The following is a 27,431-nucleotide window of genomic DNA, read 5'->3' as shown; positions in this document are numbered from 1 at the left end:
GTGAAATGGGTATTATATACACCTGGATGCAGAGCAGAAGTAATAAGTTACTATTAATAGTGACGGTATGCAGTCGGGAAGCTGGCGGACGTAATGCCAATGGCGGGCTTCCCGACTGCTTTATCCCGGCGAGGGTTAAATGACAGGCGTCTACATCTAGAAGCCTGTCATTTTACCAATAGCGGGAAATCCCGATCGAAGTGATGCAGGGCGCCGCTGCGGACAGCCGCCGGGGAGGGGGGGGAAGGGTTAGGTTTAGGACTCCCAGGGGGGACTTAGGGTTAGGCACCCCCCCCAGGAGGTTAGGGTTAGGCTAGGGGAAGGGAGGGTTAGGGTTAGGCACCCCCGGGGGGGACTTAGGGTTAGGCACCCCCCCCCGGGGGACTTAGGTTTAGGTGGCGGGTAAGGGGGGATTAGGTTTAGGCACTTAGAGGGGGGATTAGGGTTAGGCACTGGGGGGAAGGTTAGGGTTAGGCACCCCTAAAGAGGGTTAGGGTTAGGGGGGGGAGGTTAGTAAATACTTACCTGGGGACGATCAGGATTTTCACCCATGTCGGGCAGCCGCTGTCGGGATTTGAACCGTCGGACGCAAGATTCCATAGTGACAAGTAATGACTTTGTGTAGGTTTTAAAATGAGAGATCTATTTTATTGTATGTTTAAACTGTGAATAGTGTAAATAATATTCACTGCATTACATAAAGAAAATGTTATATTTTGGGTGAAATATCCCTTTATAACTCTAGTGCTCTATTGCAGATCCAGCTGACAGCGGCTAAGCCCTAAATAGTATCTGTGAGGGGGAAATAGAAGTCCTAAGGCAGCAAAGTGCCTGTGGGAATATCTCTCAGAGAGAAGGCATTTGGTTTGACTAAATCTTGTAATTAACAACTAGCTGGACATTATTCCGGATCTATACACATAGTGACAATGCGTCAAATTGTTCTTAATTATTATTCCTTTTTTTCTTTACCCCATTTTGGATTATTTTCATTATTTATATTTTAACCTTTAATTGTTTTTCTCTTTTTTTATGTTTTAATGCTCAATGACAATATATATTATTTATATATATATATATATATATATATATAGTTCTTCAATTCATCAACATCGGTCCCAACCGATTAAGTTCATCGACATTGGACTTATATAAATTTAGGTCTTCAATTAACTAACATCCGTTCCAAACCAATTGTCTCCAATTATCAATTCCAATCTGATTGTCTCCAAACATCAGTTCCAAGCCGATCCTGCTTCATCAATCCCACATCATCGATTCTACTGCATCGGTTCTAATCCGACCTTGCTTCACCAATTCCATATCATTGATTCCACTACATCGGTTCCTATCCGATTCTGCAACTGCAGTTCCTATTCAGTTTCCAATCTAATAAAGTTGTTCCACTGTCGTCACCTTCGGACTCATTACCTCCAGCAGTTCCACTGCCTCCTGTCTTCCCTCATTGTACGAGGAAGTCATGGTGCAAGCCACCCAAAATCAATCACGCCTCCCTAGGCTTCCCTTCAGCCTCCCACGCCTGTTCCAACCCTCAGGCGTGACAGGTTTGGTCTGGGCCCCTTAGTTCCAGTGAAGGGAAATCTTAATGCTACAGCATAAGCGACATTCTAGAGTATTGTGTGCTTCCAACTTTGTGGCAACAGTTTGGGGAAAGTCACTTTCCTGTCTTAGCATGACAATGCCCCCGTGCACAAAGCAAAGTTAATCAAAAATTGGTTTACCAAATTTGTCCAGTACAGAGCTCTGACCTCAGCCCTATCAATACTATTAGGTTGAATTGGAACACAGTTTGCAAGACAACTGGACAACTAAACACCTGAATGTGGCCCCAGAGGTTCCCAAAGCTCTTCACCTGTACCAGTGCCATAACAGGGCACAGTGCCGGACCTGCCCACCCTGAACACATAACGTCATGACGTTGCACCAAAGGAGCACAACAGTAAGCGCGGCACTGCCCGGAGTGTCCTCGTGACGCTCCAGACGGCTGTACAGGCTGCAAAAGCCCAGAGCTCCAGGTGGCACTGCAGCAGCGATACTGGCAAGGTGCCGTTCTAGGGCCCAGCACCCTGGTCAATGGCACCTCTCGCACATCCCTAGTAACGGCCCTGATCTATACTATGGGTTGATCCATGAACATCTATTTAAATATATATGTCCCCACTAGGGCACTTAACACTTGGTTGCTTATTCTCTGTTGCTTATCTGGGTGTTATGATTGCTAATGTAGCAATATATATTATCCATGTCCTGGTCCTGTATTGTATTGCACTGTACTGTAAGTCATTGGTCAACCTATTTGTTTATGTACTTTGTAAGGTGCTGCGGAACACTTGTGGTGTCATATAATTAAATTAATAATAATATGCAGCTGCCCATGATGAACCATCTCTAGTCTATATTATACACATGCCTGCAAACACTCCACCATCATGTTTATTATTTATTATTACGTTTTATTTATATAGCAATATCTATATATATTCCATTGTGCTTTACAATTGGGAAGACAGTAACAAAATGAGACTGGATTTGACACAGAGGAAAGAGGGCCCTGCTTGCAAGCTTACAACTTACCTGTACAACTTATTTATTATATAATTTAATATATACTAATGGGTTGAGCATATAAGTATGGTGTGCTAGAAGTGCTGGGCCCTCAGACGGTATCTGCTGAAGGCGGTCTGACAAGTTTGGTAAATATGCAGGGAAATCCGCCTTATAAATTTGCAAGACCAGGTAACTGTGATGCAGGGAACAGAGCCCACCTTAGTAGTGCTAACATACACTGTGATGCAGAGAACAGTGCCCACCTTAGTAGTGCTAACATACACTGTGATGCAGGGAACAGAGCCCACCTTAGTAGTACTAACATACACTGTGATGCAGAGAACAGTGCCCACCTTAGTAGTGCTAACATACACTGTGTTGCAGAGAACAGTGCCCACCTTAGTAGTGCTAACATACACTGTGATGCAGAGAACAGTGCCCACCTTAGTAGTGCTAACATACACTGTGATGCAGGGAACAGTGCCCACCTTAGTGCTAACATACACTGTGATGCAGAGAACAGTGCCCACCTTAGTAGTGCTAACATACACTGTGATGCAGGGAACAGTGCCCACCTTAGTAGTGCTAACATACACTGTGATGCAGGGAACAGTGCCCACCTTAGTAGTGCTAACATACACTGTGATGCAGGGAACAGTGCCCACCTTAGTAGTGCTAACATACACTGTGATGCAGGGAACAGAGCCCACCTTAGTAGTGCTAACATACACTGTGATGCAGAGAACAGAGCCCACCTTAGTAGTGCTAACATACACTGTGATGCAGAGAACAGTGCCCACCTTAGTAGTGCTAACATACACTGTGATGCATGGAACAGTGCCCACCTTAGTAGTGCTAACATACACTGTGATGCAGGGAACAGAGCCCACCTTAGTAGTGCTAACATACACTGTGATGCAGGGAACAGTGCCCACCTTAGTAGTGCTAACATACACTGTGATGCAGGGAACAGTGCCCACCTTAGTAGTGCTAACATACACTGTGATGCAGAGAACAGTGCCCACCTTAGTAGTGCTAACATACACTGTGATGCAGAGAACAGTGCCCACCTTAGTAGTGCCAACATACACTGTGATGCAGAGAACAGTGCCCACCTTAGTAGTGCCAACATACACTGTGATGCAGAGAACAGTGCCCACCTTAGTAGTGCCAACATACACTGTGATGCAGGGAACAGAGCCCACCTTAGTAGTGCCAACATACACTGTGATGCAGGGAACAGAGCCCACCTTAGTAGTGCTAACATACACTGTGATGCAGGGAACAGAGCCCACCTTAGTAGTGCTAACATACACTGTGATGCATGGAACAGTGCCCACCTTAGTAGTGCTAACATACACTGTGATGCAGAGAACAGTGCCCACCTTAGTAGTGCTAACATACACTGTGATGCATGGAACAGTGCCCACCTTAGTAGTGCTAACATACACTGTGATGCAGGGAACAGTGCCCACCTTAGTAGTGCTAACATACACTGTGATGCAGGGAACAGTGCCCACCTTAGTAGTGCTAACATACACTGTGATGCAGGGAACAGTGCCCACCTTAGTAGTGCTAACATACACTGTGATGCAGGGAACAGTGCCCACCTTAGTAGTGCTAACATACACTGTGATGCAGGGAACAGAGCCCACCTTAGTAGTGCTAACATACACTGTGATGCAGGGAACAGTGCCCACCTTAGTAGTGCTAACATACACTGTGATGCAGGGAACAGTGCCCACCTTAGTAGTGCTAACATACACTGTGATGCAGGGAACAGTGCCCACCTTAGTAGTGCTAACATACACTGTGATGCAGGGAACAGTGCCCACCTTAGTAGTGCTAACATACACTGTGTTGCAGGGAACAGTGCCCACCTTAGTAGTGCTAACATACACTGTGATGCAGGGAACAGTGCCCACCTTAGTAGTGCTAACATACACTGTGATGCAGGGAACAGTGCCCACCTTAGTAGTGCTAACATACACTGTGATGCAGGGAACAGTGCCCACCTTAGTAGTGCTAACATACACTGTGATGCAGGGAACAGAGCCCACCTTAGTAGTGCTAACATACACTGTGATGCATGGAACAGTGCCCACCTTAGTAGTGCTAACATACACTGTGATGCAGGGAACAGTGCCCACCTTAGTAGTGCTAACATACACTGTGATGCAGGGAACAGTGCCCACCTTAGTAGTGCTAACATACACTGTGATGCAGGGAACAGTGCCCACCTTAGTAGTGCTAACATACACTGTGTTGCAGGGAACAGTGCCCACCTTAGTAGTGCTAACATACACTGTGATGCAGGGAACAGTGCCCACCTTAGTAGTGCTAACATACACTGTGATGCAGAGAACAGTGCCCACCTTAGTAGTGCTAACATACACTGTGATGCAGGGAACAGTGCCCACCTTAGTAGTGCTAACATACACACTCTCTTCATTGCACAGCCATTTAGGCACTAATGCAATGCTCACATCTAGTTGTCCGTTCACTAGCTATACTATTTCACCACCATCTGATTCACCATAGGGTTTATTCTTATGAAATAAGACTATATGCCTTTTCTTATAATGTCCTATGCTTGCCTAAGAGCAATACTGTGAGCATCACTTTATCCCATAACCCACCTGTGCTCTGTACAGATGGTGCTAGGCACAGATGGTGCAATGTACGGGCTGCTGCCCACACACAGGGATGCTGGGAGGAGAACTGCACCACAGCCAAATGAAGGGTGGAGGTTGGGAACATACGAGTTGCTTCTGTTAGGTATCCAGATAAATTCTGCTCTTTGGGGCTCTTAGAGTTCACCAGTGCACGATGATGGTGAGCGGGTAGGTGCCTGTACGGGCCGTTGCTATGATCACTAGTGTTGACTGCAGGTGTTAATAAGAAAATATAATTTCATACAGTAATGTTCGTCTGATGACAATAATGATTGCAGCCCCATAGGGAGTTTGTAAACAAAAGTGAGGAATGGACAGCGGGGGAAATGTCCAAAGCTCTTTGTGGGTCAGGTCTGGAAGAGCAATAGCAGCACTGTGCAGTCTATGTCAGTACGGGACTAGCAGTGGTATACTGGCATTCACTGCGAATGTTAGATCGAATCTATGGTTATAAATATTTCTCATGCTGGCGCGTGCTCTGCTGACTGTGTGGTGCCGGTAACCACGGAGACCGCTCTGTCGCATCTATCCCCCCCCCCAGAAGATTCCCACTGCGCCCCCTCCTCATCCCCCAACTCATCTCAATCTGGGAAATCAGCCTCATGTGTGCTGGACTTAACCCTTCCCATGGCAAAAAAAATCCCAACCCCTAAACACCCATGCCGTTATATATATATATATATATATAGTACATATAAGCCCCTCCCCCCCTAATGTTATGTGGAACAGGTGAGTGGATCATATATGCTTGGAGAGCATGAGGGATCAGTGAGTGAGTGAGTGGGTCAAAGGTTGCTAAGCCTCCATAGGCCTTAATGGGAGCACAGATATAGTGCACAAAATTTGGCAGATGCCTTTTTTTTGTTGTTAGCAGAGATAGAACGAACGGCCATTATAATGTGACACTATTGAGTAGGGCCACATTGCTATCAGAAGGTAACTGGACATGTCCATTGTATGTCACAGTACATATCGCTACTCCATCTATCAGGCTATGTTTGCTGTCTAGCCAGCAAAGGGGTTAACAGATAGGTTCTCTTATCCTGTGTGCTAGGATCAGGTATGAGATAGATTATATGTCCCTGCCTGTGCCTAGTTAACAGATGTTTTACCTCTACCTGGCAGGAAATGGATTAAAGCCCAGAGGATCTTCATTTATCCTGCAGGAAACTGGATCAGGAGTACATATTATTAATTTCTAGCTTGCAGAAATGAGATTTCGGGTTAGATGTCATTCTGTCACATGACCTGGGGTGGGGGGGGTGATTAAGGGACTCACACTACCTTCATACATGCATTAGGTTAGTATAACATTAATGCTGAGGATGTATGTGGATCACAATCTACTTGTGCCAACCATGGAAATTGGAATGAGTTAAAAGAAAAATGAATAGGTTCTGCGTTGTTCTACTTCAATATATATATATATATATATATATATATATATATATATATATATATATATATATATGCATTTTCTGAAAAGTGTGTTTTCATCAACAAATAGATTTTACTACATATTTTGATAATTCTATTTTCTCTGTATAAAAAATGAAAATGTTCTGTACATTTAATAATTATTGTAAAAACAGGGACAATTCCAAGGACAGAGCTTTAGGGGTATACTTACTAAAGTGCTGTTTTTCTTAGAAGTGGGGATGTTGCTCATAGCAACCAGTCAGATTATACTTAACATTTATCTAGCACCTTCTAGAAGATAATAGCTAGAATCTGATTGGTTGCTATGGGCAACATCTCCACTTCTAAAAACTCTCACTTGAGTAAATATATTATAGTCTGGAACTGTTCCTGGAGATTGGAGACAGATGGCGACTATAGGAAAATGCTTTTTGAAACACTTAATAGACTCTTTGGGGCCTATTTATCAAAACATAATTATCACATGTGATAACTGTGGTTTGAACTCGCTGCGAGTTCAAACACAGTTTAGGAAGGATTCATCATGCCTCCTGTTTTAAACTATCACCTCCGACAAACTGTTGTTTCTACGAAGCAGTTTTTCGGAAGTGAGAAACTTTTCACTGCCTGTCTTCAAGCTGCGGACTTCACTGCCCCCCCCTCCCCCTGTGGGTGTTCGATTCGGCCCCCTCTCCAACCCCCCCCCCCCCCCTGCGGGTGTCATATTTAAATTCCTGCCCAGTTGTGATGTCTGGCCAGACATATTGTGCGACCGATTGGTAAGTCTGTAAACTTACCAAAATCGGATGTGTGGTCGCTGGGTCCATTGGTGGGTGGCGTTATTGGCCAAGTGTGTACCCGATATAGCATTAATAAGTAGTAGTCTCAGCAGGGCCGGTGCTAGGGTGTACGGCATCCCCCTGCAAACAATAAGTTTGCGCCTACCTACAAATATATCCTCTTAACATATCTCATATTTACCCCTTATTCACGTTACACCACACAGTAGAGCCCCTTATACAAATTATGCCACACAGTAGAGCCCCTTATTCACCTTATGCCACACAAAAGGGCCCCTTATTCATATTGTGCCACACAGTAGTGCCCAATATATTCACATTACGCCAGACAGTAGTGTCCCTTATACAGAACACATTACGCTACACATTAGTGCCCCTTATACACACTACGCTGCACTGTAGTATCCCTTATACACATTACGCCACACTGTTGTACCCCTTATACACATTACACCACACAGCAGTATCCCTTATACACATTACATCACACAGTAATGCCCCTTATACTCATTATACCACACAGTAATGCCACTTATACACATTATGCCACTCAGTAGAGCCCCTTATTCATGTTACACCACAGTAGAGACCCTTTTTCATGTTACGCCACACAGTAGAGCCACTTATACACATTATGCCACACAGTATATCCCCTTATTCACCTTATACCACACATTAGTGCCCCTTAAACACATTATGCCACACAGTAGTGCCTCTTATACACCTTATGCCACACAGTAATATGCCTTATACACATTATGTCACATAGAGCCCCTAATTCACATTATGCCACACATTATGCCCCTAATTCACCTTATGCCTTATACACATTATGTCACATAGAGCCCCTAATTCACCTTATGCCACACATTATGCCCCTAATTCACCTTATGCCACACATTATAAACATTATGTCACACAATAGGGGCCACCCTTACCTATTTGCTACTAAAGAGTGGACAGGGCCTAATGCACAACCACTCACCAGAGCTCAGGCTATTGCCTGTCTACCTAATGCCCAGAGTCACTTTTACCTGTGGCATGGGCAATCTGCCCACCCATCATGTCCTACATGTCTGGTGCCTGATTACACCCACAGGCCTAATGCCCAACACCTGGAGGTCTACGGAGGGGGTGTGGTAAATTACCAGTGGCCAGGGCTGCCTACTGGTAAGTTGGGAAAGGCTGTAGTGGGGAGCTTCATTTAGCTCTTTGCTTCCCACTACCTGCAGCACTCTTCTGCTGCTGGCCCATCTTGGCCATCTTCTGGCCTCTTGAAGCGTCATCCTCTTCTATTGACCGCCGCTGTACTGAAGGTTCCACCTGGCGGCGTCTGATGTCAGATGCCGCGAGCGGGCAGAGCTATGATGCAGTGAGCCGTGATTTACTCGCCGCAGCTGCTTCTAATTGGCTTGCGGTCCGCAAGCCGTGTTAGCTCACGCACAGCGCCAAGTTCAAATAGGCCCTGCTGCCTAACAGCCGCTGGTCTGTGAGCCGTGATTGGCAAATATAAACTGGCACGGCACCCGCTTGCCTGGTGCTTATTGATATATTGATCGAGGCGGCGGCCTCTGCAGCCTGTCGCCCTCATGCAATGCTAACCCCTGCTTAACGCATTGTGCCGACACTGAGTCACAGTTTCTGACTTTTAGGGCTAACAATTAGCTGTTGTACAAGTGCCAATCTTGGTCTTTAGTCCCAGTCTTTAGGTATGTGTTTGTTCCCCAGTCTTGAGCTCTAGTGGCCAGTGACGGGCCTAGGCTGTGAAAGCACTATAGGGCTCTATTTACTGCAATCCGCATATTGAATGCAGATTGTAGTGTGATATTATCGACTGAATTCGCATTGCGAATTCAGGCAATATCACGGATTTACTACAAATCCCTTGCAGGGACAGAGCTTGCGAGAAAGCTCTGTCCCTGCAAATCCCCTCAGCACACTAGTCACGGTATTTATGCAAAAAATACTGTGACAAAGTGCCCGCGCATGCGCCGACCGGCCGCCGCTACCCCCCCCCCGGCACTAAGTCCCACCCCCGTCATTAAGCCCCGCCCCCCGCAATCGCGGGCCCCCCCCGCGACCCCCCCTCCCTTAATAGCACTTACCTGCCGTCATCGGTGCTCCGGTGATGTCTTCCATGCCTCCGGTCAGCTGATATCCCATACTGCACTGGGACCCGATCACATGATGACCGGGCCGCAGTGCACCATGGCCGCAGTGAACCAGTCGACCGGAGGGAGAACATCACCGGAGACCCGACCACCGGTCCCTGGAGTCAGGTAAGTTAATTTTTTTTTTTTTCTAGCAGCGATCAGCTTGCGGTCTGTTTAGACCACACAGCTGATCACTGGGACCGGCTCCGGGCTCTGCTCTGCCTTTTAGAGTAGAGTAGGAGCCTGGTAACCGGGGGAGACCCTGGATAATGCCACCTCCAGGTGGCATTATTATCACAGGGCTTTCCCTGGTATTTTTTTACAATTTATTTTTAGTAACTTTGGTCGGATCACATTTCCCATTACAATTATGGGAAATGCGATCTGCTTACTAAAAAATAAGTGATACTTAGGGGTCGGAGTAGAATTTTACGAATTCTACTCCAATTGCCCTATAGTAACTGTAGGTGATACTAAAATAATGTGAAAAGGGTGTGAAAACACCCTTTTTCACTTTATTTTAGTCAAAATAATGTTAATAAATAGAGCCCATATGTGCTGGTTGCTATTTTCAGTCTTTACCTCTTTTTCACCAGTCCACGTAGACACTTTTGGTTACAAGTCTCAATTCTTAACCATGGGCCTGATTCGGCTTAGGACGGAATTGTAAAGCTGCACGCAAACAACTTTGCAATTCCGTCCTTGCAATTATGCAATTATGGTGTGCACTGCTGAACCAGGCCCCATGACCGCTAGGGGTAAATTTACTAAAGTGAGAGTTTTTAGAAGTGAGTTTTAAAAGTGATGTTGCCCATAGCAAACAATCAGATTCTAGCTATTATCTTCTAGGAGGTGCTAGTTAAATATTACGTAGAATCTGATTGGTTGCTATGGGCAACATCACTTCTAAAACTCACTTCTAAAAACTCTCACTTTAGTAAATTTACCCCCTAGTCTCATGCCTTAACTCTAGTCACTAGTTCAAGTTATATACTTTAGTGAATAGTCTTAGAGCTTGTTTTAGTCTTTAGATTTAGGGCCTGATAATGAGTTGCATGAATGTCTGATGTGCATCCACGAGTGATTCTGAGTCATACCCATCTCAGTCACTTCTCACCGAATGGGCAGATCAGTTACCGCCCAGAAACGCCCAGTTCACAAAAAGTACGATCCGTCCCAGAAATGCGCAAAAATGCATCAAATTATTTTCTGAACAGTGTGTTAATTCTTGCTATTTGCACCCGCCCGACTCAGAGTCAACCCTGTTAGTGACTAGTCCCCAAATATGCGCCCCGTTACCTGCCAGTGGCTCTTATCACAAGTGGTAAGCTTTGACTTGTGTCACCAGTCCCAGTCCTCTGATCCCCCCATAGTCACTAGTTTTAGTCCTTGGCTTTCTGTTTGCTAATTATTATCCTATTATCTTCTACCCGGTCACAGGGTGTGGAAGCAAATTAGCCAAACTCTGCTTTGGTAATATAGGGATGTCTGATTTGGGGGGTATTCAATGAGGCTGCGAAAAGCCGTTATTGGCGATAATATATCGCCGATGACGTCATTTTCGCCTGTTTCGGTTATCCCCGTATTCAATTTCAAAGACTTTTCGCCGGTGCAAAAAGTCTTTGTTAAAAAACGGGGATAAGTTTTCACCATGTAATACATGGCGAAAAAAAGTGCAGAATTGGAGTTTAGGGGTGCAGACTTAAAAAAAAATAGCCTGCAGCCCTGTGAGTGTCCTATAAAAGTAATCTGTGTCAAAAAATTTGTAAAAAAAAATCCTCTGGTCACCCCAAAAAATGTACTTACATTTCGGGGGCGAAAAAAAAAATATAGGGGAACAAAGTTTTAAACTAGCGAAATTGATTCAGGGGAGGTTCCCAAGTATGCGGCAGGTGTTTCTAGAATGCGGCAGGTGCATTTTTGAAGAATTTAAAAAAATTACTTTAGGGACTTAAAAATATGCTTGCACCCATTTTCATGTACCCCAAATTTGATGGGACAAGTTATTTTCTCCAAAAAAAAAAAAAGCTAAGTACTATTCTTCACCCCTTCTTGTAAAGCCGCATTTATGCGCCTGCCGCTGCTATTAAACACCCCGACTACCTTCAGCAGCCCAAATCGGGGGTACCCATAGTGATCCCCCATGTCAGGACATCTTTAGGGGGGTGACAGGAAGATTTCCCGAAAATGTAATGAATTTTTCGATACTTACCTTTCTGCTGGGTCCCGTTTTCACCAGATCCTAATTGAATACTGGGATAAGCGGGCACGCGCCCGATACTTTATCCCAGAATAAGCAGCGTTGATGACGAAAAGTCAGACTTTTCGCCTTTAATTGAGTACCCCCCATATTCTCTCTTTGATGCGTATTATTTATTTATTTGGCGGAATGGACAAAGTTACACGTCTCTCCTGGAATGTGCAGCTTAGAGGGGTTACTATAGGTTAAATAGTCCCTAACACAGAAGGGGCCATAGACGTTGATTTTTTTTCTCTAATCTTACAGAGAATGCATTGGGATGCTCTTCTGCTAACCAGGGAGAAGTTTGTAGGTTTGTCATTGACATACAGTGTGTTATGTAGCTGCTGTTTAGCTTCACCCTGGCACAGAAGAGGTTACAAGGGAGATGGCAGTCTCTGCATTGCAGGTAGTATGTGGAGCAGCCTCAATGCATCAGACAGAACATTCTGTGCATAACTAACAACCTGATCCAGACACATCCACACACTGCCAACAGACACACAGACAGATAAACACTGACTGCTCCCTGACAAATCTACCGCCAGACGTCACCCAGTAGCCACTAGCTAGCAGACACAGGGCATATAGATCCCACTGACAGACAGTTAATGTGCACTCGCCGATGGGCCGAAACTGATAATACCTACTGACAGCCTGAAAGCTCCCAGCAGCCAACTAATGAGAGGACCTTCTGAGAAAATACAGACAGCACCCTCCAATACTGACGATATGGCACTGTACCGCACTAAAATGTGCGTCACTGACGGCAATTGTCTGGTGACATCCTGCTTTTTCTGACAAATGCCATAATTCCAAATAAATACAGGAACATAAATTGAGTCCTACTTTTTTTTTCTTTACAACGTTAGTCTGTGACTGAAAATGTTATTCAAATTTAAAAAAAAAATTAGCCCCCCTCGCAACCAAGGCCACCACTGTCTTGCCCTAATCCTGCGCTGACAATTCTTCAAGTAAACATATGGCGCCCACTGAGATTAATCACCTCAGTGCTGTTCACACACATGTTGAAATAATGATTTAATTATGTGAATTGATGTAAGATTTGTTTTCACACACCTTGTGCAATAGATCTGTTTCACCTTGCGTAGCACAGTTACCTCATAACTCATGCTGTGTAACCTCATTTCAGCCCCTCAGCTGCTTCTCCAAGGGACTGACCTCAATCTTGGGTTATAAAAAGCAGCGTAGGAGGCGGGGCCTGAGAGGGGAAAGGAGACAAACTGTTTACAGTCACTGATGATAATTCATATGGGAAGACGTCATTCATTCTGTGACATTGTTATACTAGTGTTATACTAAATCTGAGTTTAACAACCTGTGTCTCTTCCGTGTATATCATGTGGCAGCAATTCAATGCATAAACGCATGCAGACATGATCAAGATGTTCAGTTGTTGTTCAGACCATACACCAACATAGGGAAGAAATGTGATCAGAGCACTTTGCGATATGGTGGAATGGCAGATTTGCAGCATGGATGTGCAGCCAGCAAATCTCCCGCAACTGCGCGACAGGCCAGAATTAGTTAGAAATTGAATTCATGCCATGAAGCCATAAAGCCATGAAGAACTCAGTCTATTTTGGGGACAAGTGAGGGGACCTACCTAACACTAGAACAGTGTACATAATGAAGTTGCCACTGTGGCAGAATGTAATATATAAATGATACCACAGCTTACAAAATACAGCTGCAACCACCACAAATAGTACAAGGTGTAGATACTGTAATTGGGATTAAAGAGGAAAACAGGCTCTTTTTGGAATCATTGAAAGAGTTTTTTGTATATATTATTATATAGATCAGTGGTTCCCAAACCTTTTTGAATCACGGCGCCCTAGAGTATCACTAATGTTTCACAGCACTCCTAATCCAATAGTTTGTTATTGAGAAATTCAGAAAAAAATGTAGTGAAGTAGTAATGTGAAGTAAATTGTGCTGACCTGTCATCCTTAGGGTCAGTTATGTGGTGGTGGACAGGTTTGCACTTCTGTTTGTCCACATATTTACATTACATTGACCATAAAAAATTGATTTGGTGCTGGACCACCAACCTGAGGCACCCCTGCAAGTGTCCTGAGGCACCCCAGGGTGCCACAGCACACAGTTTGGGAACCACTGATATGGATTCAAAAGATCTGCTTAGATTGGAGGAGTATCGGCAAGTAAATTAGACAATATTGTGAATCATAGAGTCATCCTTCTGTGCTGTAAATTGGTATAATCATGTTTTATCAGTGGTGGATTAAGACAATCTATATGTATACCTTGGGCCCCCTCTCCACTATCTCCCATTGTCATTTATGATCCTCCCACTCTCCCCTTGTTACTTATGCCCACCCCATTCTCTCCTTGTCACATATGCTTCCTTATGACGAATGCCTCCAAGCCTTGATCATCCCTCCTCCAACCCCACTATCATCACACTCCCATCCCCCCCCCATCCCCTTCTCCACCATCACTGCCTGTTCCTATTCATGGGAGTGTGGACGGTAGAGAAGGCCTCTAGTCTTCCTTAAAACATTGGGCAGACGGGGCTAAAGCCACACAGGCCTCCCTAACGCTCTGTTCCTATGGATTATGTAAAAGTGAAATATTGTAAATATTTGTGGTAAGACCTTGAATTATTTTCCTGTAAAGATGTGTATATGAGGGTCAGCTCATCGCCTGGGAGCAGCTATTGGTCTTCACAGAAGGGAGTTTTCATGTTCAGTTATCTTCAATCAGCGCCCTAGGATTTCCTCTATGGATGACAAGTCATGACAAAGCTGTCTTGGTAAAGACAGAGCCCTCCAATTGGAACTGTCCTGCCTAAAACAGGACAGTTGGGATGTATGATCAAGCCCCTGGTACATTTACGGCAGCTAGGACAAATTACTATAGTAAGAGGATCTAGCAGGCCCTGGATATTTTCTTTGTTTACTGACATAACTATTTACTGTTCACAGTTCATGTATATAAGTTCATTTTCACATTTTTCCATATTCGTTATCAGATTAGCATCAGCCTCCAATTAAACCACACCTGCTATTAAGGTTTTTTGCATGCCTCTCCTTTCCTTGGTTCTTACTCTCCAGTCGAGGCGCTAGTGTCAAATTCAAGCAAATCTGCATACACACATGCTAGTATACTTTTCCTGTGGGCATGATCAGTAGAGATTTGCATAATTTACACTAACAAATGGGTGTATGCCCAACTCAACATGAGCTCCCATGTGTTGGGCCATAAAATGAGCCTCAGACTACATACAGTATGAATCACAGTCTTTCCGCCTGAATATTCTCCAGAGTTGAAGGCCTAGAAGAACACACAGAGCAGAGTGACAGCAAGTGAGTAAGTCTTCATAAGAATACCAGCGGTGACACTTGGCTGTCATCTATGCAGACCGCTGATGACAACTCCACAACACTTCACTAATGGGCTGACCCCCAGCACTATTTATGTCGCTCCTATTTACTTTTTACGTAGGTATCTGAATAAAGCATAAAATTTAATATCTACAAAATCACCACAATATAAAATAATATTAAGGCTAATAGAATTGACTAACCAGACTGAGCTATGTTCTACAAAATGGAGGGTGGAAAACACGGAAAACACACACATACTAATGGGAAAGCCAACCTTGGGGGGAGGAGCATTGATTGGAGACCATTCATGAAAGCCTTGAAAACTATTTCCCTCCTACTGCTGGAAAGGCAGCTGTCACCCCGTTTTCAGTGGGTACACCATGGTGCATAGACAAACAGGGTGCTCATGGGTTGCAGAGTTTGCAATTGGAAGATAGTTTCTTCTCCTTCCCCATGCAGCGACTGTCCTTTTGGAAGCATAATCGCCAGCCAGTCCTTTGTTTCAGTCACAGGATCCCGGATCACGTACTAAAGGGGCATACACATGAGACGATATCTCTGAACGATAACGATATCGTTCAACGATATATTGTTCCGTGTGTATGCAATGAACGACCAATGGTGCGCGCTCCTGCTGGGCAATTAACGATATCTATGATCTTCTGTACATGCAGGCCAATTTGGACAATATCATCAAGAATTACCTGTTCAGAGATGTGGCAGGATGACTTCACTGAAAGATATCTATCATAGATCATAGATATCTTTCAGTGTGTACACCCAATATCGTTTGTCCTGAGTTCAAGGGAAATCGTTCATCGATATCGTTGATGCAGCACATCGTTCCGTGTGTACCCGACTTTACTCTGTTTCCCATGCTGGAGCATTCTGAGTACAGAGGGTTACACTGGTGACACTTCTCCTGAGGAGCTTGATTAAGAACCTGCCCATTTTGTTTCTGGAACCACTGACAATCTTGGAACTACTGAGTCAGGAGATAAGGGGCTCACACAATAGTGTTTGTTTGCCTGGGGGTATAACATAGAGACACTGTTCAAGATAGGGAATGACTGGTGCATTCCTGGATTTAACCATTTATCAGAGCCGTATCTAGACCTTTTGGTGCCCTGTGCAAGAGAGAGCATTGCCCCCCTCCCCATTTTTTTAAATAGGGACATAAGGGGTGGCCAGGAGATGCTGGGGATAAAAGAAGAGGAAGCTACAAGTGAGAATGATAATAAACAGGAAAATTGACAGGCCCAAACAGCGCCCCCTGCCCTGGCACTGGTCGCACTACCCTAATGGTCCTGCCATTTATAGTCTATTAGCAGATATACTAGGCTCCAAACAAACGTATAGCTTATGTCTCACTGTAGTGGGCTGCCCCAGTGGGCCCAACTCTAAATGAGGCCCCAAGTGTCTAATTTTTATGTTCAGTTCTCACAAACATCATAATTTAGTCTCCCAGATTCCAACACCCAGTCCGTGCCGGCCAGAGCTGGACTAACAGATGCGCTGAAGGAGCTGCAGTTTTAGGCCCCTGGAGTCTTCTGAGTCCAGAAAAACAACAGCAGCTAGGGAACTGATTTATTACTTGTCAGGGAGAGAAATGGTTATGTTATAAAAGGTGACTAGTTAATAAGCAGACAATAATACATGTCCTCCAATCAGAATTTGCCCTTGATATGTTTGTAATGTTCAGTTCCATGCTCTGGTCTCCATCTAATGATAAAGTACAGATAACGTGTGCAATATCCTAGCGGTAAATGCTGTCTCAAAAAACATCATCTCACAAGGGATGGCCGAAAGGTGCAAGGCAGCAATAAGTGGCGCTTCCGCTCTGCAGAGGAGATGGCCACTAGTTGCACTGAGAGGGACAGTAGCTCATTCTCTTTCTGCATTCACTCTTCATCCATCTGAAAGGAACGGGTGTAGTTTTAATTCCGGCTGTCTGGATGTCAGCGCTCAGAATGCCGGTGCCGGAATCCCGACACCATTCAGAATCCCAGCGCAGGCATCCCGACGGTAAGTAGTGGGGTTAGTGGGAGGGTTAGGTACTAGGGGGAGGGTTAGGGTCAGGGACTAGGGGGAGGGTTAGGGTCAGGGACTAGGGGGAGGGTTAGGTTTAGGCTGCGGGGAGGGTTAGTGTTAGGGGTAGAGTTAGGATACATACTGTCAGGTGTCGGTATCCTAACCCTGTAAGGATGTCGGTGTCAGGATTCTGACCACTGGGGTCCCATACCCAACCCGGGAGAAACATGTGAATGACTTACTGTGTGAAGTGCTGTTTAGAATGTGTGAGCTATAGAAAAAAACTATTAATAATAATAATAATATCCATCTTTGTATGTTTGTGTCATGACCAGGGCTGTGTGTGTCCAGGGCCAGCAAGCCTTACCTGTTCGGACGCTGTGGCGGGGTCCCTCTGGTGGGGGTGGGGGCATCTGGAGGTAAGCGCTGCATACTTCGGGGTCACACAGACACAGAGTTCTGAATGCAGGTGTCAGTATGAGTCACTTTAGGCAGTGCTGCAGCACTACATGGGCGTCGCCATCTTGGATTTCATCAGGTGACTCATTTCAGCCAATTCAGCCAGAGCATTATCAGTAAACCTAGCAACCATGCACTTCCTTTGGTATTTAAGGGCTGCTGAGCAGTCCTTTCTTTGCCAGTGCAACGTTAATTCCAGTGCAAGCTGGGTACTAGTTCTCTGTGCTCCCTTGCTGTTACCTGTTCCTAGCTACTATCAACAGACCCTGCTTGCTCCAGACTCCAGCTACTCTTGTCAGACCTCTGTGAGACAGCAGTGGTTCTTTCCCAAGGCTACCACTCCTAGTGGGACTCCTGCTGACATCCGAACAGTCTGCGCTTCTCCCCGGTCAGCCAGTTACCAGTCGGTAGTACTCAGCATATCTGTTGGGTTTCCCTCCGTCTGGGCTACCGCCTGCCAGCGGGCCACTCATGAATCATACCCCTCTGAAACCTGCGTCTTTGAAGTACCAGCAATCTGCCCTAAAGACCTCTCCTAGCTCCACTCTGGGTCCAAGTCCTAATCCTCCCATGACAGTTTGTAGTTATGAGCAGTAAGAGGTTGTCTGCACAATGCCGGTGTTTGTATTACTAATGTCCTACCTGAAATCTGCCAGGAGATGCTGGGACATTAGTTCCACGGGGTGTGGTACAAAATGTCGACATTTAGAATGTCAGCACCAGAATGTCAACATTGCCTGAATGTCGGCATGGACATTATGTACAGATGTCAACATTCACAATTTTGACATTGCCAGACAATAGTCGCCATTTCGACATATAGTTTTCAGCAGATTTGGGCCCCAACCCTTACTCAACCCTAACCCTGCCACTATAATGGACCATCTGCATTGTGACAATGTTATGTCCATATTGATATTTTCACTGTCAACATTTTGTCCATGTCAACATTCTGGTGCCGACATTATGACTGCATACGGTTCCCCAGTGATTAGAGGGCCACATGCTGCATATAGTAATCCAACACCTCTTCTATTGAGAAGGAATCCTCTGTTACAAATTGGCAGCCAAACCACAGAATATACTGTACATGTATTCTATTGTCTCATGTATTAATGGCTATTTTTAAGATGTGAACAATGCAGATCTCTGTACACAGGTACCCAGCTGCTTAGAACCTCTGTATTAACCTGAGATCATTCTTCTAACCCTACAGATCATCAGAAACTAGAGAGAGAAGCCCGTATCTGTCGCCTACTAAAGCACCCAAATATTGGTAAGAGTTACTAACACAAATACACCCATTTGTGTTTCATCTATATATTTAAATTACAGTCGCATAGAGATATATATATATATACAGTATATATAATACTTATATTAGATAGATGTTTGTATATAATGGTCACTAGGTATGACTGCGTTATGATGAAGCTTGGGAAGTGGAGGTTCGTGGATAGGCGGACAGATTAGAGATAACCTTGTGTCAGTAATCATTATGACCATCATGTCTGTAAATGTCTGTATCTGTTGTCTTTCTAGTACGGCTCCATGACAGTATATCAGAAGAGGGGTTCCACTATCTCATCTTTGACCTGTAAGTGAGCATTCATTTGAATTGAATAACGTATGCAGATGTGATATTGTTACAGCCATGACATGTGTTTCCGGATTTTCTGTTTGAAACACTAAAGGTGCCTATACAGTAGACGATATTTTACACGATTTGCCCGATTTTGACGCATCGGAACGACAAATCGTGTAAAATATGTCCAAATCGTGAGTGTCCACTCACGATGTCGATGCGCGTACCCGCTGGTCGTACATCGCATCTTCAGATCTTGCCTGTTGCAGGTAAGATCTGCCAATCTCGGCCACGATGCACTGGAAATAGTTAAGGATGCACAATAGATCGTTGGTCAGATTGGAGAAGCGTAGGTAGCAACCTAGCTATAAAGTGTACGAGAGATGTAATACCTAATAGTCCTGATGTGCTACTTCATGGGAAGGGTCAGGGAAGGTTATATTTTTTGGCCAACATAGTGACAGAGGGCAGATATAACATATGTAGCCTTACATAAATTATATTTACAACCATTCCATATTCAACCCTTTGCAAATACATACAAAAAAAAATTACTGAATGATTCGCTGAGGCAGCAAATACAAGGCATATCCACCCAGGACACACGTTTATAGCACATGTACTGGGGACAGACAAATAAAGCCATACATACACATCTCAAATGATGTGCAACTACTGGGGGCACTACTACTGGGGACATTACTATTGAGGGCAGTACTACTGGGGGCAGTACTACTGGGGGCAGTACTATTGGGGGCACTACTATTGGGGGCTTTACTATTGGGGGCATTACTATTGGGGGCATTACTACAGGGAGCATTACTATTAGGGGCATTACTACAGGGGCACTACTACTGGGGGCACTACTAAAGGTGGCATTACTACAGGGGGCAGTACTATTGGGGGCACTACTACAGGGAGCATTACTATTGTGGGCATTACTATTGGAGACACTACTACAGGGGTCATTACTACTGGGGGCTTTACTATTGGGGGACTACTAAAGGGAGCATTACTACTGGGGGCTTTACTATTGGGGGACTACTAAAGGGAGCATTACTATTAGGGGCATTACTACAGGGGCACTACTACTGGAGGCAATACTACTGAGGGCACTACAACAGGGGGTATTACATAGGGAGCACTGCATAAGGGGCACTACTACTGTGGGGTCTACATAAGGGGCACTACTACTGTGGTCTCTGCATAAGGGGCACTACTACTGGGAGCACTGTATAAGGGGCACTGCATAAGGGGCACTACCACTGTGGGCACTGAATAAGGGGCACTGCACAAGGAGCACCACTACTGTGGGCTCTGCATAAGGGGCACTATCACTGTGGGCTCTGCATAAGGGACACTGCCACTACTGGGGCACTGCAATAGGGGCACCACTACTGGGGGCATTGCAATAGGGGTACCACTACAGTGGGCATTGCATAAGGGGCACTACTGCTATAAGCTTTGTATAAGGGGCACTACTACTGTCGGCATTATATGTATTAGGGGCACTACTACTGTGGGCATTGTGTATAAGGGGCACTATTGTGTGTCATAACATGAATAAGGGACACTACTATGTGGTGTAATGTGAATCAGGGGAACTATGTGCGGTGTAACGTGGATAAGATTGTGTTACTGTGTGGCGTAATTTGAATTGGGAATACTATTGCGTGACCATGCCCCTTTCTTTTGAGACCACGCCCCCTTTTACCGGCAGGCACCTATAGCGCACACTGTCCCTTTATTTAAAAAGTGCTGGGGGGGGCACTTCTCTAGGACCACTTTAAGCACTGGGTAAAAGCCCCAGTGGATGTTAGTACTGTGCCCACCTCACTATAGCGGTGGTGGTGTAGTATACTTGCGGAAGCCTTACAGGCCATGCACACAACAAACAGATGGAGAGTATCAGGGTTGTGCCTGTCTACAAGGAATGCCAGGGAGATGGACGTGCTGAGACGCCGCACATGCGTAGTAGCGCCTGTTAGAGGTCGGAACCTTAGCTGAGCTCCGGCAGGTCTCCAGATACCTGTCTGCAGCATGAGTGCTCCTTATCCAATAATTGAGGGAGTTTCCAAATACACAATGTTGAATGCTAGGGTTTTACTAGTGGTGAACGAGCGGTGCCACCACCAGGGCACAAGGCTGAGGGTAAAACAGTTGCTGCTCCATGACACCAGTATTTGGCTTGCATGGTGCCAGCAACAGTACCATGAGAACCACCCTGCGCATCCTTATTAAGCGTTGGCTTAGCATCTTGTTCCTAGCAGAGGCCAGGCCTCATATTTATGATCTTATATATGCGGGGGGGCGGGGCTTCCCCGGGATGCATTATCAGTCTGCTGCATGCACTACTCTAATGCTGGGTACACACGGGACGATCTGCTCAGCGAACGATATCGCTGAACGATCTCCCTTGAAATTCCCGGTGTGCTGGATGAACGATATTGTTCATCCACACACCAAAGATATCATCAACGACCAACTATCGTTCTCCCATATGGAAAATGAACGATATCGTCCAAGTTGGCCTGCATGCATGGACAATGGATGATATCATTATCGTCCAGTGGGAGCGTGCATCGTTGGTAACAAAACCACCCAGATTAAATAAGCAACCCTGCAGCTTCTAGGTAAAATCTGCCACTGCATGTGGGTATTATATCTGTGTTTGCATACATCTTATATTTTCTCCTGAGTTAATTGGACAAGGTGGACAATCCTGTCTGCCAATGTTTTAAGTAACCATCTGATAGTTTTGCTAAATTAGGGCAGGATCTATTAGTATGGCCGTTCCATGAACAGGTAGAGTGCCTAGATCTGGAACAAGATATTATGGGTGTAGGTAACTTTACACTGCAGGTGCTCCTATGCACTGTGTTGTTCTTACTGTGCCTGTTCATTGAAGAACATTATTAGTTACCAGATTTGAATTTATCCAACCCAAAAGATCTCATGGAGAGTTACTCGATTGCTGATTTACCCTGTCTGTCTTGCGATTGAATCTAATTTTAATAGTGTGGAATTTTTTTTTCTGTTTTTTTTTTTCAACAGAGAGAGGGGTACAAATATAATAAGTGCCCTAATGTGTGTGCTCGCTTTCTCCTGCGAATTGAATACTACACGTGAGACGTGCAAGTCATGTGGTGCACACCCCACTGCGACATTCCATCAGTAGGGGCATGTGGGCACACACAGAGGGGAAGGGAGGAGATCCATAGCCACATGCAGCAAAATGGCTGGTCCCAGGGACAGGGTATCCAGCAACTGCAAACCCTCCATAAGTGCACGCCTGCCAGCAGATTGTGAGTGACAGACTTGTAGTCTTGCACAGAACTTTGCAAAATGGTGGCTTCCAGTGGCGGCTCTAGGGCAGACTAAAATTCAAATGGGGGAGCAACTTCAACTGGCAGTGAGTCCCAGCCATCTTTGTGTGGCAGCGTGTGAAATGACAGTTGGTGTGGCTCCCCTATTTGAATTGTTGACTGTGCTGCAGCCCCACCTCTGGAGCCGCCAATGGTGGCTTCATATAGGGTCAGTTATGGCACAGCAGCTTAACTGACTGCAGTCTCAGCTTTTCTTTACAACCTATAATACATCCCATATATATACTGTGGGGTGTGGTGTCATATGTCTGTAATGGAGCTGCGGTGGGAGGGGGGTGTACTCTAATTTTGCAGAGCTGGAATGTCAAGATAACATTCAGCAATGGATTTTATGTATGTGCTTCATATATGAAAGTTTACATTCTTTGATAGACCTTATGATAACGGGATCAGAATACAGGTCGCGACAAAAAGATACATTTCTGTATAAGAACGCTTAGGGGTTTATTTATCATCCTGCGATCGGGCGAAACCCCTGAGAAAACTGCTGTTTTCTCAGGAGATTTGCTATCACAGGACCTCGTACAATTTATATAAAAAAAAAAAGGGTCAGATTTACCGCCATACACATAGACCTCTTTGCAAACGACAGTATTAGGCAATTGATCAAACAGTAAAAAGAAAACCTTTTCAATGCAAAATTATGCCTTCTCAGGATAGTGTTTATTGCCTTTAACATAGGATCCAGCACCTCTGGAGAAGCTCCGCTGGATAACTGGCCGGGTCCCAGAGCTCTGCGCATGCAATGATGTTACCTGTTCATGAGTCCACTTCCTCCTTTCTCCGGCAAAGGGAAAAACTTTTTGCCAAGGAGGGGCTTTTCCCTAGGGTTCCCAGAGCAGACCCATTTGGTAAATACTAGTGGCCTTACTGCGCAATGATAGTTATCATCACCGCCCACTAATATTTAATAGACCTCACAATGAGAAGAACTGCATTCACCTTACAGGAAAAAGTGGAAGTTGCTGTGTACCCCTTGCCTTACACAGTAAGCCCAAACATTGTTTCCGCTAAGTAGAGCAAACTGCAAAGGAAAGTGTCTAATAACTCGCTCCTTACTGCAATTTACCTATAATTTATCACCATGGTACCTGAGCAATAATGAAAGCTGTCCAAAGAGGTACGGGTTACTTATGTCTCTCTCTACAGTTCCCCAGGGAACCAGCCGATACGTGGAACTGGAAGTTCACTTTGGAAAAACAAAATAAAAATACAGTATATGGTATATACAATATATATGTTGTATTAAATCTACTCTCACCGCCCGCAAATATTTATTTAACAGGATTAGGGCTATAACTCTTTCCATTTCAGAAAGATTCCCTACGGAAAACTTCAGTTGTATTGATAATGAAATTATTTTTCAGTACAGAACTTCTGTTAATGTTGTCCTGAGATAGGATTCGCAGAACAGGTATGGCCGCGGTAAATGATAATGCAGCGGTACTTGATAATAGGATTTCCAATGCAAGGGCATAGCCTTTGCTGCCATGAGATGCTGATACCAATGGCATATATATAAGGGTGCAGGGTGTATGGTGCACACAAGCCCCTGGATCCAGGGGGCCCTGCACCACACACCCTGCACCCATATATAGTTATACTTACCTCTCCACAGTCTCCAGACTGCTGCTCTGAATCGCTAGGTCGATGCTGCAGAGCAGGAAAAATCACAGGGAAAATGGCGGCGGCATAGAGATGTCCCCGGGAATAAGGCATGGGTGCCATTTTCCATGAGACCCATGCAGGCGCAGTAGATTTTGGCACCAAGCCAGTATCTACTGCGCTGCCAGAGAGTAGGGGCCCACACTGAGTCTGCACATGGGCTGATACTTAACGTTGACAGTGACCCGTGGTTATATAGGGGCTGATTCTGAGTTCGGACACAGCGCATCTCCACACGTTCGCGGCAGCCTGCTCACTATCTTTTGCTAATGCAGAATGCCTTTCCGCCTGCAGCCGCAGCCATCACCAATAGTATCTGGACATGCATCCACTCCATGCTGGGGGCAAAAGATTCCTCTGAAACAGACGTCCCATCTCTCCGACCGCATGCTACTGAAGTTGTTTTACACGCCCGCAGCACTGCCATTACACACCCACTCCATGGACCTGTTCCGTGCGTCTACATTGATGTCACCCAGTTGCCGCTCAGAAAGACATCAATTTCACGGAAAGAGTGGTCTTATCGATTCACCCATACTTGCGATACCCGTCCATGTAAGTTATGCCTGATCTGGCGCATGCCCAGTCTCCATTTTCTTTCTACGGCACATGCGCGATATGCTGACATCCGTATGATCCATTCGCAAGCCTACTTGTGTCCCGCTCAGAATCAGGCCCATGGGGTGAAGTGAAAAAAGCCTTAGAGCTGGCAAAGCCACCCATTTTTGCAGGCAATAGAGCTTTTCGCCCAATATGACATGGCATGGACAGCATGCAGCTTACAGAGCAGCAGAATTGCAGTTATCGATACCTACAAAATAAGTCCAAATACTCAGAGTAACATCCGGCCTGCAGAACACAGAAGTGGTCTTGAGCTGATGTTGTTCATACGGGTTGGGTATGGGATCACGGCGCTCGGGATCACGGCGGTCATAATCCCGCCACCGGCATCCCAGCACCTGTCGGTAGGTATTTTAACCATCCCCCTCTCCCTACTCTAACCCTAACCCTACCTCCCTGGTGCCTGAACCTCACCTACCCCCCTAGTGCATAAATCTAACCTCCCCTCCCAGCACCCTAAACCTTACCCTCCTCCCTTAGTGCCTAACCCTAACGCTCCCCTTAGTGCCTAACCCTAACGCTCCCCTTAGTGCCTAACCCTAACGCTCCCCTTAGTGCCTAACCCTAACGCTCCCCTTAGTGCCTAATCCCTAACACTAGCCCTCCCCCTAACCCCGCTACTTACCTTCGGGGATCCGGCGATCGGGATGCTGGTGCCAGGATTCTGACAGGTGTCTGAATTCTGACACCTGCAGAATCCCCGCGGTCGGGATATTGACCACATTCTGTTCATACATAGTAAAGTAAGAGTCTCTGGGAAGTACGTCCAGCATACAACATAAAAGAAATCACACTGAGAAAATGCTAATTTAATCAAGTGTATAGTGGAAGCAAGATGGTACTTTGTCAAAACCTATGCATATAAAGTAGTCATAGTGAAGCCAAAGCAGTTATTGTAACAGCTCGGCTTCATATTTGTATAGCTGCAGCGATAGCAGTCTCAATTTTGAAAAAGCTTATTACTGCGAGCACCGTGCCAAGGGCTAGAGGAGGGCGGCCAACCAGCTGGGCAGCACCGGTCTGCAGTGCATAAACACACATACTGTACATGCAGACATACATTAGGCTATATTGTTCTGCTGTTTGTTACTGCCCAGCTGCAGATTGTGCACAGTATTACTAGAGGCGTGCGTTATATTGGAAGTAGTCGTGCTGGTTAGTGAGAGGCTGGGATTGATCTCTCCTATACTGACAGCTTAGCCAATCAGCAATCAGCCTGAGGCTGTGATAGGATCACACTACCTCTCCCTGACCACTTCTGAAGGCTGTCTGTACATCTTTCTGTCTGTTGTGGTGGGAATAGTCAGTACATTTTTAAAGAGTTTGTACGGTTGTATATATATATACAGTATATCATATTATTATTATGCCATTTTGTGGGAGCACACACCTGCAATGTCTGCTATTCAGGCCACTGCCTTTGATGTGATGAGAGTGAATTGCTGGCAGTATAACAGCTCTCTCCATGCTTTTTCTTTCTGCAGAGGATTTTGGTGCAGGCTCAGAGGAGGGGGGGGGAACGCAGCCTATAAATACACCAGGCTGTGTTTGGTGTTACAGCTCTGTGGGCGTTAGATGAAGACAAGACATGAGGGTAGCTGCTATTTCACTGCATCTCTATCCTCCCCTGCAGCCACCTCTGCTATTCTTGTGCTGACCTCACACACAGCTTAACCAGCAATATACCCTGCTAGATGTGTGCTAAGCCACCGCACACCTGTCACTATGTCAGCTTCCTGGCCCAGGACCCACCCACACCTCTTCCACTTCATTCCCATCCTTCTGTGCTACTACTCATACCCACTTCCTCCTTAGATTTTACATCCTCCTCTGAACGGTCTGTGCTGATGTCACACCCACGTCTCTGTCATTCCATATCATGCAGCGGAGCACCCCACCTCTTGCTACACCTCCATCATGCTATGTGCACCCCATTGTTCTCTCACTGTGCGTACTCTGTCCCCCACTCCCGTACAATTTATGCTGCTCCCCTTCCCTTGCAGTTCTATTGAAAGCAAGTGCTGCAGTGACACATTTTAGAACTCATCATTCTATATATAACACAAATGTGTAGCTCCCACACCCTGTTTAATTAGACAAAGCCTTTGACAGCCTCCACCCCATTGAATCCTGCTGTCTTCTCCTTCCAGAAATACTGTATAAGTTGTGCCACTGCCCCTATATTTTGTATACCTCCCAACCATCCTGATTTCACTGGGATGGTGCAGGTTTAGGGGCTCTGGGCTTGATTCAGAGCCGCTCGCTCTGAATCAGGGCCGGGATTTTTTTTTTTTTGGGAGCGGCCTCTTGGCCGCTCGCATAGACATGGGTGACCACCCACAGCTATAGCGAGCGACCATGATGATGGTCTTGACCATCGCGACCATCGGGCTTGCGACGAGACACTTGTGGTAGAGTCTTGTTCATCGCAAGCCCAAGAGAGCTTTCGGCTCAAACGA

At 45.4% G+C, this 27,431-nt stretch overlaps 1 protein-coding gene across 21 annotated transcripts in view; it reads left to right on the top strand.

Annotated features, from left to right (window-relative positions):
• The window catches only part of CAMK2B (calcium/calmodulin dependent protein kinase II beta), a 144,714-nt gene that overhangs the window by 42,186 nt on the left and 75,097 nt on the right, over positions 1-27,431 (top strand). For all 21 annotated transcript variants that reach the window (XM_088443308.1, XM_088443317.1, XM_088443315.1 and 18 more), the window contains exons 3-4: positions 18,932-18,991; positions 19,258-19,312. In XM_088443308.1, coding sequence (XP_088299434.1) covers positions 18,932-18,991; positions 19,258-19,312 — 115 coding nt within the window. The remainder of the gene's footprint in view (positions 1-18,931; positions 18,992-19,257; positions 19,313-27,431) is intronic.

The sequence above is a fragment of the Taudactylus pleione genome, unplaced genomic scaffold, assembly GCF_031769625.1.
Source record: "Taudactylus pleione unplaced genomic scaffold, aTauple2 ptg000329l, whole genome shotgun sequence".
Lineage (NCBI taxonomy): Eukaryota > Metazoa > Chordata > Amphibia > Anura > Myobatrachidae > Taudactylus > Taudactylus pleione.
The sequence above is the reverse complement of the archived record's forward strand: the minus strand, read 5'-3'. Positions and strand labels throughout refer to the sequence as shown.